The sequence below is a fragment of the Dipodomys spectabilis genome, unplaced genomic scaffold (assembly GCF_019054845.1).
Source record: "Dipodomys spectabilis isolate Male_0828 unplaced genomic scaffold, ASM1905484v1 ptg000092l, whole genome shotgun sequence".
NCBI classification, from domain to species: domain Eukaryota; kingdom Metazoa; phylum Chordata; class Mammalia; order Rodentia; family Heteromyidae; genus Dipodomys; species Dipodomys spectabilis.
This window is the reverse complement of record NW_024870769.1, coordinates 8,409,506-8,432,849: the sequence shown is the minus strand read 5'-3', so window position 1 is coordinate 8,432,849 and position 23,344 is coordinate 8,409,506. Positions and strand designations below refer to the sequence as shown.

At 39.2% G+C, this 23,344-nt stretch overlaps 1 protein-coding gene across 1 annotated transcript in view; it reads right to left on the bottom strand.

Annotated features, from left to right (window-relative positions):
* Positions 1 to 23,344, bottom strand: part of Abca13 (ATP binding cassette subfamily A member 13) — a 402,123-nt gene that overhangs the window by 119,875 nt on the left and 258,904 nt on the right. Inside the window, exons 49-52 of the mRNA XM_042684933.1 lie at positions 13,508 to 13,562; positions 12,046 to 12,223; positions 9,374 to 9,489; positions 3,524 to 3,680 (exon numbers count right to left, since the gene is read on the bottom strand). Coding sequence (XP_042540867.1) covers positions 3,524 to 3,680; positions 9,374 to 9,489; positions 12,046 to 12,223; positions 13,508 to 13,562 — 506 coding nt within the window. The remainder of the gene's footprint in view (positions 1 to 3,523; positions 3,681 to 9,373; positions 9,490 to 12,045; positions 12,224 to 13,507; positions 13,563 to 23,344) is intronic.

The following is a 23,344-nucleotide window of genomic DNA, read 5'->3' as shown; positions in this document are numbered from 1 at the left end:
CTAGTATATGTATTTTATCCTAAGTATTAGTTATTAAATGTACAAAACCATTCATTCTAATTCTTACTTGATAATGCATAGATTTTTCCATTACAATGTGAATTTAAACTTCACTAGATTAAGTGTATTTTTGTTTGGATTACAACAGAAAATTTAAATAATAGAATCTACTTTCATCTACTTTCAATATGTGGTTTGTTGTCTTTTATAAAGAGATGGAAGAAGGTGCTAAAGCTTCATTCAGTCTTCCCTTAGCTTTTCCTTAACTTTCACTAGTTATTCATTTCAATTAGAAGGGTTTGTTAATTCCACTTTATATAAAATATATTCCTATATCAATTAGTGGACCACATAAGAGGGTTTTCTATTTTTACTGAAGATATAGCAACAGCAGAATCTTGTACCTTTTAGCTAAGGAACTGATAATTAATGAAATTATCTACTAATGGTGATGACTGTATCTCACATTAAGGAATTCATGATGGTCTCTGTATAAGCATGAACACAGACACTTGAGATATGGGAAAACAAAGGTAATTAGAAGTCTGCACCTACGAAGGGCATATAGCCATACAAGTTCAAGAATAAAAAGAAAAAGAAACTGTGGTTTGTTATTGTTTTTTCTTACTTTCTTTTGTGCCTGAACTGAGGCTTGAACTGAGGGCTTCCTGCACTTATTCATTTTTTTCACTCATAGCTGGCACTCTATCGTGCAGAAAATATTGAAATCAGCTATCTCCATTTCTGGTTAATTGGAGATTTAAAAAAAAATGCCAGCACTGATTTCAAACTGTGATTCTCAGATCTAAGCCACCTGAATAGCTGGAATTATAGGCATGAACTACTGCTGTACAGCTTAATAATAGTGATTTGTGACTCCATTGACATCCTTCTAGATGCAACAAAGTGTCACCAAGGGGAGAAAGATGATCCAGACCTGTGTTAGGACCCAAAATTCATTATCTTATTAAGTTTGTAACAATGAAGTCAATCACATTAACACTGCAGTTTGTATGTACAATGGGTAATACTGCTTACACAAGGTTTTAATTCTGACCTGAGAATCCAATTGCCTTCCTAAGCTCTTTCATTAATTGTATAAGAACATGTTTCTCCATATAATTTACAAGTAAATATCAAAGGAGGAAAGGAAAAGAAAGACCTAAGAAAATGCAATAAGATGTCATTTTTATATATTGCCAATTGGCTTCTGAAATAAACAAAAAGCAAACATTGCTTGTTGATTTTTCTTTTTTTCAGATGAGCAATGCTATTTATTATATACTTAAAGTATAAAAATATAATAAATAAATAACATATAGTAATATATTTATATATTAAATAAATGCCTTTTTCACACAATTCTGTTACATTGTCATGAATAGAAAGGTTCCTAGCTAGTGGGTCTAGCTGATTCTTCTTCCTTTTCTTTTTAGAGCCAAATCTTCTGGGACCTTGTCCTCTAAAGTGGATCCTTTTTCTGACTCCCCTCTCATTGGGATTCTTTACATGGATTGAATTTCTTTTTTACCATAGTTCACAACAATCTTGTTTTAAGGAAGTTATAGGCTACTTCTGCTGATTTCAATATTCTCTGCATGTAAATTCAATAAACTGTTCCATAAGCTCTCTATTTAAAGGCCCAGCATAGTCATACAGATTACTGTCAAACTTGACCTATAAAATCACTGGCATAGTTTCTTCCTTTCATTAAATATATAATAGATATTTCCATATTTCATTACATTACACGAGACATAACAATACAAAATACTGACCATCGTCTGAGAGTGTACTAAGTCTTCTAAACCTAGCCACAATTAGTGAACCTGACCTAACTGGATGGCTCTCAGTCCCTGTATCATGGTAGATGAAACCAGAAATACATCTTGCAGCTAGGAGCTGTGTCCCTTTGCTGGGCGAGTTTCTCAGACCAGCTTTGTGCATAGAAAGTTCACAAGAGAACTGCCAAGGAAATGGAGTACAAGTGAACAACAGGGTAATCAGAGGTGATTAAAAAAACAAAGCAGGAATTTGGAAGGACTGAAATAGACAGGAGAATGCAGAGTCAGCAGCTTTTTCCTGCTGCTATACAAGGGCATGGCAGAGGGTCGAGGAGTTGAGGGATGACTTAAAGCAGAAGCCAAGAATTGGGACTTCTCAGTTGGGAGGAGAGGGGTGCAAGGAGAATAGCAGGAAGCAAACAGGACATACCTCCAGACAGACTTCAGCTTGACATCGGTGCTTATGCAAGGAGTAGTCTGTCGATGGGAGTGGCCTGTTACAGACAGAAAAATGCTTCCTGGCCAGGCAACACAAGCTTGGAGAAATTCTCTGCTTAAACTCTTGGAAAGAAGTTAAACTGAATTCCTGACTTCTTTTCAAAGGCCTCAGGCAAAAGGGTAAAACACCTCAAATCATTCTCTAGTTGTGTTATAGCTCAAGAGCATGTGAGTATTTCTGGTCCATTCTACATTGAAGACTCCAACCCAGTATAGAGTGATATATGGAGAGGGCATATTTTACGACATTCATGATTCCAGTACTAATCAGTAGTTCCTTTATTTTTGTCAGTTTGTCACAAAGCCTGGACTTGGCTTTTGGAAAATCTTGGAAGTTTTTTTTCATTTTATTGTTGTTGTTGTTGGTTGCAAGGCTTGAACTCAGGGCTTAGGTACTGTCCCTAAGCTCTTTTGCTCAAGGCTTGCACTCTACCACTTTGAACCATAGCTCCCCTGAAACTTTGTGTGTTTGTTTTGGTCAGTCATGGGGCTTGAACTCTGGGCCTGGGCGCTGTCCCTCAGCTATTCAGCTCAAGGCTAGTGCTCTATCCCTTGAGCCACAGTGCCACTTTTGGTTTTCCTGGTGGTTTATTAGAGATAAGAGTCTCATAGACTTTCCTGCCCAGGCTGTCTCAGCCTCCTGAGTAGCTGGGATTATTGGCGTTAGCCACTGTCATCCAGCTCCCTGGAAGTTTTTTATTAATTAGAATCAACTTTCTTCTCATTTTAAGAATGGATACTTTTCTATATCACCAGTGAATTCCAGTAGGCAAGACATAAAATTAGCGTGCATCTAGATATGGCTCATATGTATTGAACCTTTAGTCTCCAGTAGGTGGCGATATTTTAGGAAGTTCTGGAAACTTTGGGAGGTGGGATCTAAATAGAATTGGTTCCTTGTGGGATGTGTCTCCTTGTGGGTTGTATCTGGTCCACAGTTTCTTCTTAACTCTCCTTCTTAACGCTTCCTGTCTACCATAAGTCAGCAGCCTCCTCTCCACATATCCCCACCATCATGATGTTTGGCCTTACCCTGGGCCCTAAATCCACAAAAATAAAAATTATGGGATGAAATCTCTGAAACTAAAAGCCAAAGCAAATCTTTCTTCCTTTGTTAACGTCAAGTATCTTGTCCTAGAGCTGAGAAGCTACCTATACCCCGATCTGCCACAGAAATGGGAAGTTAATCTCTACACAACCCCATTCTCCTCTTCTAAAAGGAAATACTGTCACTGACTGACCTGAGCTTTGGAGATGATGGCCAGGAGCCTGGGCATGGTGGTCATCACCATGGTGCACAGACCAAAGATGAAATTCAAGGAGATGTAGGAGATAAAAGCCACATCTGGACTTGAAAAGATTCTGGACATCAGATACATCCATGGAAGCATGGCATATCTGAAAAGGAAAATAGAAAATTTTCATATTTATCTTCTTATATTGATCCATATAACAACTGAATTATAGATGTGATTTTATTGGCCTGTGATTTTGTTGTTGTTGTTGTTCTTTACTTAGTGAAAGAAGATCCTATGGTCTTCCACAGACAAAGCACTCTGCTGGTGCCTCTCAGGGCTATTGGGCTAAGCACTGGGAGAAGTTGTACGTGGAGCCTCCTCCAGCTCCACAATCTGAAGAGAGCACCTGACTTCTCCACCATCTCACCTAAAAGGATGCTACTTTACTAATAATCCACCCTAGTCATGCAGGAATAATGTCTATTTGTTACCATAAGAATTAAAAACCACAAGAATACAAAAGGCTATAACACTGTCTTAAAAATAATTAAAAGTTTAATTTCTAGAATCTAATGTGTGTTGAGCTGTATGCTGACACTTCTGTGGTGTCTCCCCCTCCTCCTCCTCCTCCTCCTCCTCCTCCTCCTCCTCCTCCTCCTCCTCCTCCTCCTCCTCCTCCTCCTCCTCCTCCTCCTCCTCCTCCTCCTCCTCCTCCTCCTCCTCCTCCTCCTCCTCCTCCTCCTCCTCCTCCTCCTCCTCCCCCTCCCCCTCCTCCTCCTCCTCCTGCTGTTCCTTTCTCCGCCTTCTCCTCCTCCGCCTCTTCTCCAGAAGATAGCACCATAATCTTCCTGTCTCTCAAGTAGAGCAGCTGGCATGAATGAACTTGAGACTATGATCTCACACCCACAGCTGATCTATAGGTGAAGCTGATCAGGGTCAGCATGCCCCCAAAGGTAGGTAGTAAGGGAGCATTGCCAAATATCAAAAGCTAAGACACTGCTCCACATCTCTAAAATAAAACTTTCCACTTTCCTATTTCTCCACAACCGTAGTAACCATTCAGGCTACTTTCTGAAACTGACAGAAAAAAAAGAGATCATCTTAATGCATTCCAATAAAGGAAACTGACACTTTAAATGATAGTTTCGAAATAAGCAGAGTAATCACCGCCTTTCCCAGGAGACATCTCTCCCTGGAGCCCCTGCATGTTTTCTACTCACTCAAGGTACAACTGTCACTGTTCCTTAAAATGACGGATGGTTTAACCTGAAATACTTCAGTGCTTCTAAGTGCCTGAGGTTTTCCAAATATGCTAATTAGTTCTGAAAATTAGGAGACTTTGAAATGGGAAAAGAGACGCTAGGGCCTCAAGACAACCATTATTTTAGTATGCTTCCTTTGTGTTATGCAATCTGTGATACTAGAATGTATCCCTGAGTTAAAAGACAAATTCTCTTCTCTGGGGAAAATATTTGGGATATTATACATAAAATCAAACAGTCTCTCAGAGACTTACTTAACAGCAATCTTCCCCCTAATTTAAGCATGAAAAACATATTATGGAAGACATATTGGAGATGAGTGCTTCAAAGCAATTATTCTAGAGGAATGAAGGGGAAAATGAGGGGAAGAATATAGTCAAGAATTCACTGGATATACCACAAAATTAAGAAAAGTAAGGGAAGGCGTGGGTTAAAGGGAGGCGAGAATGTTCAAAGGGGTAACACTGAGGAACATGCATTATATTCAAAAACTGCTTCATTAAATGGCACCTTCTTTGTACAACTACCTAAAGATAATAAAAAAGATATTTAAATAAATAAAATGACTACTCTAAAGAAAATTAAATTGGACAAAAGTAATAACTACAAAAATGGTAAGTCATAACTTCGTGATGCTTTAAATTGCCATTACTTCTGTCTGAATCAAACCTCAACTCTACCCATATACATTACTTTCTTATTCAGTTCCCTCTGGAACCAAACTCTAGGTGTTACCCTCTGTCATGGAGTTGCTCTGAGAATCAAATGAAATCATAGCATTGAAGGTATTTCTGGGCTGGAGGTTTGGCTCAAGTGGTAGAGCACCTGCCTAGCAAGCATTCGTTCCTGAGTTCAAACACCAGTATTACCAAGAAACTGTATTTCTGCATCTGAAATTTAAGCTATAGTAGAAGCTCATGAGGCAAATCTGGGGCTAGATTTAATTGGTATAAAATTTATTCTGGGAATGACTTCTGGAAAGGGTGACATTAAGATGAATTTTATTCATAAATTGGCATGTTGAGGTTTCAATTGATACTTACAACAATAACAACAACAATAATAATTCTATATTGTGGAATAATACATGACAAATGTCTTCTCTTTTCCAAAAGATGGCCTTTTGTAGCCAAACATAGCCATCTTGGTTTACTTAAGCCTATACTACAAAATATTGAGTGTTTCTTTTTTTTCCCTTATGTGACACAAATCCAACCAGCTCTGTGGGTTAAAGTTGGCAATGTGGGTGCCAGGAAGTTTGGGGACTGGTACCTCAGGGAGTATCTGATGTGGCATATCACAAAGCACAGCCAGATTATAAACAACTTTGATGAGCCCCTCTGTCCAACAACACAGTCTCACCATGCCTACCTCTCTGTCAGACCTACATCCCTCTATTTGTACTTGAGGGACTAATTACCACTTTGCCCCTAGTCTCTGCACCACTGGAGATTGCTATGAATCTGTACTTTGTTACACTTTACATAAGGTTTCTATACTGGGGATGTCCTTTCAATATTTGGCAGGCAGATCAAAGCATTGTTCAAGAAAAAAAGAATCAGAGATAAAGAGACAATCTTAAATGATGCCCTTGAGGAATTCTTGTCACTACATTAAGGAACCCCTTTTCAACTTCCTTTTCCTGGCTACGATACCATGTTTTGTATTTAACTACATTTTCATTAACTAACTTTCAAATACTTGATTGCAATGAACATATAGTTTCAGTTCCCCTCCTGTCTTCTTCATTTTTGAGGGAAAAAATTGATTTGTAGACTCTAATGTACTTTTTTTTCTCTCCACTCGTTTATAAAGGTATATCACCATGCTGTAGTGGCTCACATCTGTAAAATGAGTTATTCAAGATTACAGTACAAAGCCAACATGAGCAGGTCAGTTGGTGAGACTTCATCTCCAACTAAACAACAAAAACCTGGGCTGGAGGCATGGCTTAAATGGTATAGCTCCAGTTGTGAGCAAGAAAGCCAACAAAAGCATGGGACTCTCAGATCCTGATTCAAGCCACAGTATCCACACACACACACACACACACACACACACACACAAAGACACACTGTAATGTTTTTCTAGAGATTGGTATACTATTTTCAAGTATTCCATAATTTATGGGAGGACATATTATTCTCCTCTTCAAAACTGGTCCCTTGCCTACATTGTGTGAATTTCTTAAAATGCCTCCTAAAATTCCAAACAGGCTGCTGCGACCTCATTTTCTCAATCATATAGCAAAAATATATATCAAATACGTTTTTAGGTTTTGAATTTTTAATATAAGCTAAATTGCCTTTTCTCTCAGATTTTTTGGTATTATTTTCCTCCATCTTTCTTTTAAGTTTCATTCTGTAAGCCAGGCTGAGCCTAGACTAAACTTTCAATCTTCCTGCCTGAATCACCACATCCAGGCTATAGCTTCTTATTATAATGTTGATTTTTTTTGCCTCACTGGTATAGTTTAGCTGTCCAAAACTCCCACACTAGGGAAAAAATATATTATTACCAGACATGTGTGTGTGTGTGTTATTTCCTCTGAGAACCTGTTCACTGATCCCATCGCTTCATTTCCAGATTTCAATTCAATAAATGGCTTGTTTCATACTCGAGTATGTTCTTAGATTTCACTTCACTCAGAGATTCAGCCTTCCTGAGATCTTTCTTGGGTTACAGGTGCCTAAAGTGACCCAATTCTGATGCTTTCACCCGGAGAAGGCCATGGTACAGAGGAAATACAGCTGCCTGGACTTGGCTTCACTTACAGTGAAAGAGAGGTCATTGGGGCTACAGGTCCAATGGCTCTACTTCAAAGATGAAATGATGGCCATTTAAACCTTAATTAGTCCATGACCCTAGCTGTCATACTACAACCTTCTTTTGGAGCATTTTTGTTGGTGTTAGCACTGATTCAAATGCAGTGTGTGTTATTTTGTTTCTGAGAATCCCCTTGACAAAGAATTTTTATCAGAAAGTGTGTGGGTCTTGTTGGCCAAGGGTTGTACACTAACAGATCTAGATCTCCAGATGCTCTAGAAATTCTTTTAAAAAGTGTTTTGTGTACAAAAGGATGATTCTGAACTTGATGCAAGTTCTTAAAGGGATTTACAATGAGCTCAGGATTAAGAAAATTTTCTAATAACGTGTTTTAAGAGTTTCTAACCATTTGACTTTATCTAAATCGTATCTTAATTGTTGAAGTCTGCTCCTATAAATTCAAACATAATTTTATGGCAAAGTCTATTTTACTCACACTGTGATAAGACTTAACAGCACTATCGACTCACATGGGATCAATAAACTGAAATCAGGCAACTCCAACCAGGTACACATACATATAGATCTCTACATGTGGGCTCACAAATTTCATATTGACTATAATAAACATGTTTGCTAAATGCATGTTATAGACATGACCTCATAATATACTCTAAATAGGAAAATAATTTTGAGAATATCAATATTTAGCTAAAATTGCTATAGTTAGACTTGTTACATAATATTTGCATAAAAATCTGATTTAACTTCCATAGAAATAAAATGGAGTGGTAGAGGGATTAAACTGAGATTTCGAGAAGAAAATTAATATCACCACAGTCAGAGAGTTAGTAAGAGTCTCAATATTCCTGAAAAAGGAATTTTTTTCTTTTTCCATGTCTCCTTTCTACATCTTTTACCCACCCATACATTCATCCACCTGTTCATCCACTCATCAGCCATTCATCCATCAGGTCACTCATCTTTTATTCACCTGATAATGATGTATATTTCTTTAAGTAAAATTCTATCTTGTAATAAGATATCTTTCATATTCCCGGATCACTGATATTTTAACAAAGTGTATACTCAACACTTTGTTTACAATATTTAGTTGAAATGAAAGCTGAATGTGTTCATCTTAAAATTTATTGAATTTCAATAATTTAGTGCATCCATTATTTTCCCCAGAAAGTCTTTCTTATGTATTTAGTCTATATGCAATCATATATACCTACTCTCCACAGCCCATAGATTTTTTGATATCTGAGAAGAATAATTTAGGGACTTCTGGGAATAATCCTAATTAGTGTGTTGAAATCAGAAATTTGTATGCTGACATTCTAGTTCTGCTGGTTTTCCTCTGCAGAGAAAAAGAAAAGAAATGTATGGAATTCAGATAAAATGCTTCCAAACTACTAATACTGTAAGAGAGGAAAAATTATGCCAGACAGAATTTCAAGAGGGAATCTCCGCAAATGTAATTTCAGAGCTAAGTGGATTATATATTTGAGCCCATGATTTATGTCAGAGTGAGAAAAACTGAGAGTCCATTTTGCCTTGCACAATCTTGTCAGGGAGCCTGAGGGCCTTTCTAAGACAGGGCCAATACCATCTTCATTATAACCATGTCCACTGTTCCTTCTTACACAGGGCATTCATCATCTCCCTCAAGCTTGTTTGTTCAATGTCTCTTGAAGAAGGAACATAATTGCTTGAGAAGAGAGAAAATCATGAAGCTGACAGCAGGTTCAAAGCCATCCTAAGGGTTTTTCACTTGCAGAAAACAAACCATAATTCTGCAGCAGTGTTTCTCATCACATACCCGAAAAGTGCCAGCAGGAGGGCCGTGGCCACCAAGTTCTCACGGAAAGTAAAAGCTGTTAACTGGAAGGCAGCAATAATGGCAACACACAGGGAGACAGAAACCAAGTAAAAGAGCTGAGAAAATAAAAAAGAACATGCTGCATCAGAAGAGTATAATATATTTATCTACTTACCTCAGAGTCCACATTCAATTCCTATGTAAGCATAGCTCCTACTTTTCACATTAGAATTTGTTTTGGAGTAGAATTCATCCTGGATAGTCACTCTTCTGGACTGACTTGTGTTCTCCCAAAATTCTAAGGCTGAACACCAATAACTTCAGAAATAGGACTTTATTTGGGCATAGGAGCTTTAAAGAAGTAATTAAGTTCAACTGAGACCTTCAGGGTAGAGTCTAACCATGCATGAGTGTGCTCTTACAAAAAGAGGAAATCAAGGGACAGCATCTAGGGCCTTTCCTGGGGCTCTCATGTATCCTTCTCTCCCTTGCTTTAGTGCCTCTGCCTACAGAGCCCTTTCTCAGTGCCATCCATGTGGCTCATCTCCTCTCCCTTACAGATCTCAGCTAAAACTCCAATTCCTTGTTTGATTCCCCAATTTAATGTTACCCTCCACCTCACTGTCATCTTTAATTCTTTCAATAGCCACGAGTGAACTGTATGTGTCCCATTCATTCATTCTTTATTTATTTATTTATGCTTCTTCCTATAAGACTATACTATTTATTAGGGGAGAGATCTTCTGACTTATTCAGAGCTTTCAGACCAAGATTTCTGCCCTTTGAACGCTGACATAGAACAGCAGCCTGCCTGACTTTTAAAGCAATAAAAATTTGTGTTCACAGTCCTGGATATTGAGGGGCATGACACCAGCATAGCTGGTATATCAGCGAGCCTACTTTCTTGCTCCTAGATGAGGCATTCTGTATGTTTACCACTGATGAAAGGAGCTAATGTGCTCTCTGGGGTTCCTTTTATAAAGGCATTAATCCACTCACGAGGTCTCCACCTTCATGCCCTCATCACTTCCCAGAGACCCCCACTTGCCAATACCACTATGAGGGAATTAGGTTTGAACATGGAGTTCTCATGGAATACAAACATTTGGTCTTTGACAACCTTGGGCAAACTTTGAACAATAACAGATTCTCAAAAATATTCATTTGATGGGTCATTTAATAAAAAAAGGCAGGGAACTATTGAATAAAGGTAGAAAAGTCAACCAATAATCATCCATGCTCTTAAACTCCAGGTTGAAGGGCCACATTTAGTGAAAGAAATAAAGAGATGACAAGTGAAGTATGCAGTAAACAGGGAAATCACACAGTTTTGAAACCTTGGCATGCTTTATGGTGTCCTGGACATGATGATCTGTGTGTGCTGTTACTGTTTCTTGGTGCCTCTCTCCTTTGGCCTGGGGCTGGTATGGCCATTAGATATCACTAAATCTCATATGCTGGAGAGAAATAGGCTTAGGGCTTACAGCCCTGGGTGAAGAACTGGATGGAGAACTGAACAGGAAGACCCGGCTGGCCCTGAATTCTACAAGTCTAATCTCAGATGGGATTCTTGCATCCCTTTGTAAACACAAGGGGCTTGATGGTCAGCATTGTTCAGTCTTGCCTGAGAGTCCTAAGTTGCCTTGGATACTGATCAACCAGACCTCAGAGTCCCATCTAGATCTACTGAACACAATCTTGAAAGCACATCTTTGGGACTCTTCACTGCTGCAAACATCCCAGGCAGTTATTGTCACTGCATAGTTTTACAAAACCTTGACTTAACTCAGGGAATTCCTGTAATGATGAGGTAACTTAGGTACAGACTACACAAACTGTACTCTAAAAATATATAAACATTGCATGATCAAAAGGAAATCAATCAACTGAACTCTATGCTATCTCAAAAGAATAAACATTAATGAATAGCAACAGGGCCTTACATCAGATTCTGCACAAAAATTGACACAGAAGCTGACATGTGGCTGATATCCAGATAGTAAGTCTTAGCCCTGTCCTGCCTTCCATTGACCTAAGATCTACTATAGTGGGGAAATAAATACAGTCCTTTGAAGAGCACCCTACCATGGTAAGTGGTTGTAGGCATGCAGAGGACATATCATTTCTAATTACTTTAAAATTTTTAAATAGATATACAAAGGAGATGCCGTTTATCAAAGCAGTTTATGAATATATCTTGATTAATGTCACCCCTCTCAATGTTTTTACCCATCCCTCCCCTACCAACCCTTTCCTTCATTCTTCTTAATTTTGTAGGATATACACTGGGTTCTTGATTGCATTCTCTCCCTCTTCTCCTCTTTATTCATCTGGCCTTTCCTCTCGACTCCACCCTATTCCTTTTATGGACCCATTTCCTGATACTTTGATTATCTTACCTTTCATAAATGTTCAGTAAAGGTGATTCTTCATTCCCCTGGAAAAGAAACTTTGCATTTCTAAGTCCCTGATTTCTCAGATCTCCAGCGTGAGACTCCCAGATCTTATCCTTATGAAACGATCTTAAATGATGACTAGTGATCAGAAGACGTGATCTTCCTGACATGATCATGGACACAGTAGTAGCCTTTTATTACAGGGAGTCCAAGATGGCCCGGGCCCTCCCTCCCTTCACTTCACATACACACATGGATCACATTCCTAAATCCTACCATGTCATAGAAGAAATTGGTGAACCAGTATGTCCTGTAACCAAGTCCACTTATGTGCTGCAACCTTTTGGCTCCGGTCACCCTGTCCCTCACCACAGAACTGCCAAATGAAGCAGACAAGATAGAGAATCCCAGCACAATGCAGAGGGCAACTCCACACTGACGGATGCTCTCCAGGCTGTGAGCAAAACAGAACAGTGGATCAGGTGTCAAGGAAGAACTCAGATCTTCTTTCTGTTACTAACAATTGAGGGTGGAATATGGGATAAGTGTGTGTATTTTTTTTCATGACTCTCCTCAACTGCCTTTGGACACACTGTTGTTCAGAGTGTACAGGAGATATAACTAAAGAGCTAGATACTGATGGGCATTTCCATGTCTTCCACTTCAAAATCTGTTCTTTGCACTGAGCCTAACTCCTAGTTAAAATGAAGGACATCTCCCAAATGATATCTTTGAACGACCATGGCTCTATCTGTGTTGGGATAAATTTTTTATTCAGTAAAACATGCTAGGTAGAAATGTACATTGCAATATCACACCTCACTAGTCTATCTCCAATCCCAGCCATCAAAATACTAAAAAGAGTTTGTACATGATCGAGATGTTACTATAATAACGTACATTCACTCCCTCAGATGTATTTTTAACTGCAGAATGTCAGGTGATCCATTGCTCACAGTGCCCTCTTCCCATTTCTGATAACCGTGAGGCACAGAGGTCTGACAGGATGAATAGTCTCATCACAGAGCATCTATTGGATCATGCCTTTGTTTCCATCATGCATTGTTTTATACTGTAGCTTGTACCAAGGCAATGAGAGTTAACACCTAATTCCATATCCATTTCCAACACCTTAGTCTATCTGGGCCTTGAGCAAGTATTGAGTTAGGATTTCCAAGGAGGCCCTGCTATGTGCTACAAACCTGGTATTCACCCAGAATATTGTCATGGACACTGCGCAGTCCCATTGAACTCATCCTCCAGTGACAAATTCTAGTTAGAAGTACAGGACCTGATGTCCTCATCCATTTTGAAAGTCAATGTGTTTCCCACCCCCTTTTTCTTATGTGCTGGTCCGGGAGCTGAAATCATGGCCTGAGCACCCTCCCTGAGCTTTGGTGCTCATAGCCAGCACTCCTCTTCCAGCTTTTTTCTCATTAATTGGGGATACAGGTCTCACCAACTTCCCTGCCCAGGCTGTCTTCAAACCTCCATCCGCAGGTCTGAGCCTCCTGAGTAGCTAGGATTACACGTATGAGAGGCTGGTGCGGAGCTGTGTTTTCCTGTTGAACAATCATTGTTTCTCCACCTTGCACAGAAATGCCAAAGTTCTGTGTCACTAGCTACCTATTGCAATGTTTCTCCTGACAAATGACAAAGAGGGATCAAAATCACCCCTGTAGGACTCAAAGATAGTCTTCCATGTTGAGGGGTCCTGCCCAGCATTCCTTCAACTCACATCTTGTCTTCATTCAGCAAGGTCCCTCCATACGGGTGGCTATAGAGTGTTATGCCTGTGAACATGAACAACAATTACAACATGAATCTTGAGCTGTCTCTTGCCTGATGAGTCACAGCCCTCCTCCAAGCCTTTCAATTCACTAGGCATGAGATATCTCTTGTTGCTATTCATGAGTCCATTAGTAATAACAAAAGGAAATTCCACCTTGCCATACAGCTAGGCTGAGACTTTTGCTATTATTACTGTGGTCAAACATAGACAGCAGGCATTTTGCATGCACTATGTGGCAAACGTTTTACCATGCTTTATTATCAATTGTTACATGTATCTCAGTGCTCTGAGTAAAACATCAGTCATAGTCTACCATGAGTAAACAGATGAAGGCTAAATAACAATATCATTTCCTAGACACAAGGTCAACATTGCATTCACCTCCAGATTATGCCAGGCTTAGTCCAAGAAAACAGGACTGTTTCCGTGGGCCATTTTTGGCTATGGAGTTGTTTTGCTTTGCTTTGTTTACTTCATTGGGCTTGTACATTAGTGTAACACCAGCAGCCAATATGAAGAAGTTGCCAATGAGTTATCAACTAAATGGATTTCATTATGAAAGCAACACACAGTATCGCAGCATGTCTCTTCCTACAGCAAATCGCAGTCCTTAATGTATGAAAAACTCCTTAACTTCAAGAAAATGATTTGTGTTTTATCTTCAAGACACTGTGCTGTGAGAGTAATTAAGTTTCTTTTTTCTAAAAAGGTTTTTTTTTCAAATATATGGAGATAAATGTGGAGCTTGTATATAGAGGACAATGCAATAGCACAAAACACTTGCATCATTTCATGTTGACATATTTTTCTTTTCCTTTTGATTCACTTCAAATTCATCCTATCATCTGTATTTTGCATTCCCTTATAAGGGCACATTAAATATTTACTGAGCCACCACAGGATAGAAATAAATAAAAATAAACTAAAAGTACAGTTCTAAAACAGAGCACAGAACTCCAAACCCTAACCATTTTTCCTAAATGTCTTGACTTCTCTCCATTTTCCTCTCTAACTATATCAACTTTTTCTTAAATTTCCTTCTATCCTGAGCTCAGCCATACAGCAATGCAAGCTCTGGATCATTGCAGAAAGAACCATGAGAACTCTTTGATCAGCAAGTCTCTTGTACAGTTTTCCAAAACATTTTCTTTGTCTAGATATTTTTACTTTTAAAAGATTCTAAAGGAATTCATATTTTTAATTTAATGGTATTGTCAAGGTGATGCACAGAAGGGTTATAGTTATATACATAAGATAGTGAGTACATTTCTTGAGGAACTTGTTACTCTCTCCCTCATATTTCTCCCACTTTCCCTCCCAACCCCTCCCCCATACAAAGCTGTACGGTTCATTTCCAACATACTGTCTTGTGAGTATCCTGTTGCATTGGTTCGCCCTTTGACCTTTGTCTCACCATTTTGTTGTTCCCCTTCCCTTCCTTAATTCAGATAAACATATGGGAATGTGGCTCAGTGGTAGAGTGCTTGCCTAGCATGCATGAAGCCCCAGGTTTGATTCCTCAGTAGCACAGAAAAAGCTGGCAGTGGCACTGTGGCTCAAGTGGTAGAATGCCAGCCTTGAACCAAAAAAAAAGCTCAGGGACAGTACCCAGGCCCTGTGTTCAAGCCCCAGGGCTGGAAAACAAAAACAAAAACTGATATTGTCTAGATATTCAGTGGTCAGCTCTCTGCATGGCATGTGGGTCTAATGACTCCTGTGTGGTTTCTTAGATCCTGGATTTGACTTACAGCTTCCTTATGAATTAAAGTACATGGAGTTGACACTGCCTGTCTGCACCAACAAGACGTCTCCTGAACTTCTTTCATCGCATCTGATAGCAACTACTCTTCCTGTCTACAGTGTCAGGCAGCCAGTGACTCACTGGATGGGATGTCTCAGATCGACCAATCACACCATGTGACCTGACCTTAGACAGCACTTGCAAAGTATGAGTTCCTTTGATGCATGGCAGGTGCCGCTTGCAGGTTGGTGGAAATACATTTACACAGATTCTATCTGTGAAAAGAAACATCCTTTTTTTTTTTGTGTGTGTGTTGTGGGGCTTGAACTCTGGGTCTGGGCACTGTCCCTGTGCTCTTCAGCTCAAAGCAAGCACTCTACCACTTGAGCCAGAGCACCACTTCTCATTTTCTGGTGGTTAATGGGAGATAAAAGTCTCACAGACTTTCCTGCCCGAGCTGGCTTTGAACCGTGATCCTTAGATCTCAGCCTCCTGAGTAGCTAGGATTACAGGCATGAGCCCCCAGTGCCCAGCTAAAAGAAACATTCTTGATTAGAGAAAAACCCAAAATGTAGGGTTAGCTAAGTGAAGGCCTGGAAATTATATAAATTTAAGAACGAAGGAGGCTATTGAAATTGTTAACCCTGAACACACAAACACACACACACACTAAAACATATGACTAGCAGATTTAAACTTGGGGTCAGTTGAACTTCTCAGAAGCAATGAGAGCTGGCTATGGAATTCAGCCACCTAACCAAAGGCTAATTTAATCATAATGAAACCACAGTAAACCTCTGGAAACAGACTCCTGGGAGCATGTGGTTGGTAAATAGCTGTAGGTCCTAGTTCTCTGAGTAGAGGGAATAGAAGCTGGCCTCTGCTCATACTAGACATTATTTATGCTCTCTATTTAACTGGCCATCCTAAATTGTATCTTTAAGATGCAAGTGTAACAGTAAGCATAGTGCCTTTCTGAACTCTGACTTATTGTATCAAATCTTCAAACCTGATGAGATCACAGGAACTGTGAACTTTATAGCTAGTCAGCTATAAAGATGGCACCAGGACTCTCAAAATGGAGCAGAACGAAGGGCCCTCCTATCTGAGACCATGCCCTTCGGTCTTAACAGGCATAAGTGTGTAAACCATTGGTTATATGTGAGTTCCATATCTAGCCCTCTGTCTTCCCAGAGGTTAGATGCCTCAAAATTTCTTTCTAATGTTAAAAACATATGCTTTATGATATTCCTTGACCCTGCCTCCTTGGGCCAAGTTCTCCTGTCAAAGCATTATTGGCTTGAGATAGTGGGGCCAGTGTTAACTCCAAATGATCAGTGGTAGCACGAAATGGCAGTAAAGCCAACTAGGGATGAGACAGAGCATACTCCACTACTAGATGCTTCTTAAGTAGCAGAAATCTGGGCATGGCTTGAAGCCTTTTCCTGGGCTGTCTGTGCCCCTTCCCAATTCTTTGATCCCTTTTGTCTAGCCTCCTTTGATGATCATTTCCTTCCCATACCCCTAACACATGGCAGGTTCAGGAAATCCTCCCACCCCACAAAAATCAAAAAACACCTCAGGCTAGGATTCTCTCCTCTCTCAGCTTCCTCACTGATCATCCTCATCATCCTTCCAATTAGCCAGACCCCTAAACCAAGGCTCTCTCATGTCTCCTACTGTTCTTCACCCCCACATGCTCAAGAACTTCCCAAGTCCTGTCATTTCCTCCAGAGCCTCACTGTGTTTTTGTGTGTCAGCCTCCTGCCGAACAGCCCTAACACACTGCCTCTCAGCCTGCCCACTGCCCTCCTCACCCTCAATAGCCTAGATAGCTCCTAAAAGGAAGTAGATATTAAAACAGAGCATTCATAGTCATTGTCTCGACACAGATGCTCTTCAAAATAAAGTCCCAAACTCTCCCTTTATTCTCTTATTTCACCTGTCTGATTTGGAAAATTGAATTTCTACCCTTTTCCTTAACCCATAACCACAGACATATTTCACCTCTTTCTTATAGTTCTTTGTCCATCCCCCAGAGACTTCTTACTCCCATTGCATGTCAATTTGATGAATTAAATTTCCTTTCCTTGAAATTATTATTGCTCTGACCTGCTTTAGTGAGACATAGCTGACGAATTAAAAATGTGTGAAGACTGCCCCTGACTTAAAATGGTTTGAATTATGATTTTCAAGCTTATGACAGTCCCAAAAACACACACACTGTAGAATTCAAACCTCCTATTTGAATTTCAATCTTTTCCAAGTCTACTAATACACATTACTGTACTCCCATGATGCCGGGCAGAATATTGAACTGCCGCTCCCAGACAGCCATGTAATCAATTTTCCATAGAGCACCACACTGCAAAGCTGAGCAGGGAAGCTGTGTCCCATGCATTGCCCTCTTCAAAGACTTTTACCCTGCAAAGAGTTCACCAGCACAGCAACTCATCATTAAAAATCAAGGGTTAGGAGCTGGGAAGGTGGCTCAGTGGTAGAGTGCTTGCCTTGCATGCATGAGGCCCTGAGTTCGATTCCTCAGCACCACATAAGCAAAAAAAAAAAAGCCGGAAGTGGCGCTGTGGCTCAAGTGGTAGAGCACTAGCCTTGAGCTGAAGAGCTGAGGGACAGCGCCCAGGCCCAGAGTTTGGCCCCACAACCGGACCCAAAAAATAAAAAAAATTAAAAAAAATTAAAATATCAAGGGGTATATGTATTATGAAATGATTATCACACATGAGCTCATTATTATGCTCATTCTCCCTTATATACTGTGAGAACATAAATTAATACAGCCATATGAAGACATTATGAACAACAGTACAGAAGTACTTCAAAACATTATAAATGGAACTATTATATGATCTGTCAATCCCACCAAAAGAAGGATGGAATCATATTCTAAGGTAACAAAATCATTTCTTGAACAAGTATGTACTAATCTCACATGCATATAGATAAATATATAGATAGATTTTATATATATATACTTATGCATAAGTATATATATACTTACATATATACTTATAAATATTTACTAATATATACTTATATACTTACATACATATATAAGTAAATATATAAGTAAATATTTTAAGTATATATATATATACACCTATACTTACATAAGTTTATATAAATCTGCCTACAGTTGTGTATATATACTTATGTACTTATATATACTTATATATAAAATTTATAAAATTATATAAATATTTATAAGTTTATATACTTATACAGACTTATTTATATGCATAGACACATACATGTTCGTGTATATATACATATATACCAAATACATACATATAAACATAAACATGAGGATATATTTATATAGTATATAATATATATATATACAAATATTATGTATTGATGGTATATAGCATATACATTATGTATACAAATATTATATCTAATAATATACACAAATAACTGTAGGTAGAAACATTATTAGGTAGAGAAAATATGTTGTAGATGTGGAGGTATAAATAAGTATATAGATAATGGTTACATAGGTGTATATATACACAGCTACATATACACAAAATGTATATGTATATGTATGTACATAAAAATATAGTAGAATATTGTTCAACCTTATAAAAGAAAATTTTGTTTTTGTTAGACTATGGATGAAATTAAGGACATTATGTTAAACTGAATGAAAAAAATCCATAGGACCTTATTTATATGTGAAATTTTAGTGCTAAAACTCATAAAAATAGAGAGAAAAGAATAATTCTTAGCCAAAGGAGGGTATTCTTAGAAGCAGATCATAAAGGCTCAATAGCTATGTGCATATGATCACATAAAATGATGTTTATTGAAATGAACACCAAGAAATGGAAACCAGAGGATTTTTTCTCCTTTGTTGCTGTTTTTGACTTCTGTACCTTTTAACTTGTATGTAAGTTTATGGGTTTGGGAGAGGAAAAAGGAGAGCACAGAAATAGTGAACAAAATGTATAAGTGATGCTCACTAGACACTATGTTGAAAATGAACTATACAAATTGTGGAGAAGGGGGGTCAGGAAGGAAAAAGTGGGAGAAAACAAGGAAAGAGGTAGCACAGCTCAAAAAGAAATGTACTCGTTACCTGACTAATGTAACTGTAAACCCCTCTGTACATGCTTTGCAATAACAATAAAAATAAAATAACAATAAAAAGAAAAGAAGGAAGGAAGGAAGGAAGGAAGGAAGGAAGGAAGGAAGGAAGGAAGGAAGGAAGGAAGGAAGGGAAAATAACTGGAAAAAGGCTCCGGGATTTAAGTGGTGAATATTGGTTAAAGAGGACAGAGTTTCAGGTAAGAGATGAATATGCACAGGACTATAGTTAGGAATACTGTTTTGTTTACTTGAAGTTTGGTAGGTGTAGTTCAGAAGTGTTCTCAACATGCACATGTACACAGGATAAATGAGTTCACTGGCAGAAATAGAGATGGCAGAAGGAAGGAAGGAACACTTCTTGGACCCAGTCCTGACTTACTCATTGTGAGCAAAGAGAAGGGACTAGTACCCCTAAAAGTGTTCAACAGCCTTCTTGATCCAGGAATTCCACATTTGCTGCTCCCACTAATCACGAACCAAAAATACATGAAAAAATTGCACCCACACTGGGCATATACACACATTTCCCTCCATTATAATTCCATAAGCAGTATAGTATAAGAACTATTTATCTAGAGATCACAGAATACAGAAGAATGTGCCTAGATTATACACAAATGTTACATTGTTGCCATTTTACATAAAGCACTGGGAACTCTGTGGGATTGGATGCCTGTGGGGGATCTGGGAAGGAATCTTCCACAGGTACAGGGCTAGGATTGTATGAAAGGTCACCTGTGGCCATGTCTTCTACACTATGTGTGCAGAAACTCTTAGAGAAACACACTGTCACCTCAATGTTTCCAAGGCCATTTGAGAAGAGGCATCTGAATCACAGGTATTCAAAACACCTGCCAGACTGTGACAGCTGTGACATTCTGGGATTCAAGACTGTGGTTGCCCCTGCCACAACCCATTTTGCTGCCAGCTTGTCAAACACTTCTCTTCAGCATACCCTTGTGATTTCCCTAACACCTTATCTGCATCGTGAGAGGAAGACAAGGCTGACGTTAAATACCTCTGCCCTGCTCACTATTGCTTCAAATGTTCCTGTGGGGAGTTGAATAATAAAATTATATTGGATGTTTATTTGTCCAAATTGCTCAAATATCCTTTCTTACCTTAAGACACCAGAGTCATTGCAGAGACTCAAGACAGTGCCCTAATACTAGCTTTTGGTGCCAACCTCATTCCTCTGTTAGAAATCGATGCCCGTCCATTGTAGCACATTCTCTGGGTTTCTATCATTTCTCGGGTTCTCATCATGGGGTGAAAGCTCTTCTGTTCTCCCCTCTCACTAGTGGTTGACTGACAGTCCCTGTGGTCAGTAATCCCCAGATGTGCTAGATCCTATCCCAGATGTTAACATAATACACTGTCCCATTCAGTCATCTGATAAAATTCTGTATTAAGGAAATTAATAGGGCATGTTCTCATTACTATGTAAGGTAGCTCTCAGCTTTCTAGAATTGTAGGTTTTACAGATAAATAGGAACCCTGGGGGTTGATGTAGTCTAGGCCCACACTTGGAACAGTCTAGCTTGGGTATACCCTTGTACTCCAGAAGCAGGAAGGGCATCAGATGGATGAAGCAGATCTCCCAGAGCCCAGAGCCTGCTCTGTAGCAGCAAAGATCATGTCTAGGCCTCTCCAAGCAAATCACCCATCAATATCCAACACCAATGAGAACTGAGTATCTAAGAATCACAGTGTGTTCCAACAGCATGAATAACATACAGCCATGATGCATTACATGGCAGAAGAAAGCAGATAATACTCCTTGCAATAACCTTTAGGACCTGGACATCATACCTGTAATTCTAGCTACTCAGGAGGTTGAGCTCTGAAGATGACAGTTTGAAGCCAGCACAGCAGGAAAGTACAAGAGACTCTTATCTCCAATAAACCACCAGAAAACCGGAAGTGGCACTGTGGCTCAAAGTGGTAGAGCACAATCAGGCCCTGAATTCAAGCCTCACAAGCAACAGAAGGAAAAAAAAAGCTTTAGGAAACAGCCTGCCAAAGCAGCCACCAACCATCTATTTCTGTCTTTTGCACACAGCAATAAGTGTCCATGGGCTATCCTCCATCTGGGTCTTAGAAGTGTGAAGCTGCCAGAACTCCCCAGATTGTAGTGGCTGCCTCTCATTCCAGGGACCCTCATTTAGAAATGATGCAGCTGGACACAGGCTTTAATTTTACTTTGCTTGAGTTCCCTCTTATATATTTTACATGGTGAATATTCTTGATGACTTAGCTCACACCCTACAGAAAATTCTAATGGCCAGGGAAAATGGCCCGTGTTCCCTGCACTCAGAGCCAAGGGAAAACCTCCAGTCATCTGTACTGCTCATCATTATTCAGGCACCTGGAAGACAGGATTCAGAATGGTTGACAACAAAGAAATGGTATTTGAAAAGACAGATCTGTCTAACTTGAGTTAAACATGCTACACAGAATGTAACACCTTATAAAGATTTTTTATGCTTTATGTGTGTCTATCTATCTATCTATCTATCTATCTATCTATCTATCTATCTATCTATCTATCTATCTATCTATCTATCTATCTATCTGCTGGTACTGGGGCTTGAATTCAGAGCCTGGGGCATCATCCTATAGCTTTTGCACTCAAGGCTACCATTCTAACAGTTGGAGCCAAGAAGCAGACAACCCTAGACAAGCTCATATCCAGCAGTACCCCAGCCCTCTCACAGGACTATACATAAGGTGGAGTAGACTGGTACTCTGTAAGGTCACTCTGTAATGATTCCACAGAGCAGGGTGGGGAGGTAGGCAGGCAACTTGTTGGGGAAGGGTGAATCTAATGGTTCACACACCCTCCTGTGGAATATACAGGCTGCCTGCTGGGCACAAAGGAAAGGGTGGCTGAAGGGAAGGGCAAAGGACACACAACAAAACACATGTGGTACCTTCGTTTAGGAACACTGAGTTGGCTTTTCATTTTTGCATTGTAATATCTGATGTTTTCATATCCTGTTTATTTTTTAGGAACAGTTTAATAGGATCATACATACTTGAAATCAAATGAGCATTTCTTTAATTGGTGCTAAGAAGAATTTATGTACATCTGGCAGAAAGTGAAGAGTCTTGGAGCTATTTAAATAATTGATGATGGTAGATGATGATGATGATGATGATGTGCATGCATTTTCTCAAAATCAAAAGAGTACTTAATAGAGACAGAACAAGAAGACTCAAGAAAGTTGATTCTGTCTTTAAGTGTCCTAGGTATGTAAATCTTAAGCCCAGCAGCCTAGCTAAGAGATATCTCACTACAGAGTACTCTCCTACACCTTCATACCTTCTCATCATTTTGTACTATAACTAAGTTCCTTGTAACAATTCAAGGAGAGGGAGGAGGGTTTCTGACGTAACTCACCTATCAAGAATCATATCAAATGTGACCAGTCTGTGGATAAAGTGCAAATGAAGGTCTGAAGGGGTGGGAAGGGAAAAAAAAAATGGGGAGCTCGGGGACATACTGGTGACTAATCTGAGGTCAAGTTTAATTGGTAAGAAAGTGAGAGGTGCCACTCCAATTTCTGGATCTCCATTTAATCTCTTTTCTGTGAAACCAGGAAAATCATTTCTAGTCTTTGATGTCCTCGCTGTGAGAACCACATTGTGGCAATGAACAATCTCCATAATTGGGTTATTATTTTCATTGTGGCATGTGCACTCAGTACTCTATTTAGGTAACAATGGCATTGTGAGAGAATCTTGGGACAGATGATGTTGAAAAAAGGATCAAAGATATTAAAGAAAGGGCTGCCATTTCGGTACCACCATTGAGCAGAATGAGCTCGCTCATCTCTCCAGCAATACTTCAAAGGTTTGCAGAGATGACATTTGCAAATGTACATTTTGAATACATTTGAATCATTTTTCTTGTTTGATTATTCTTATCA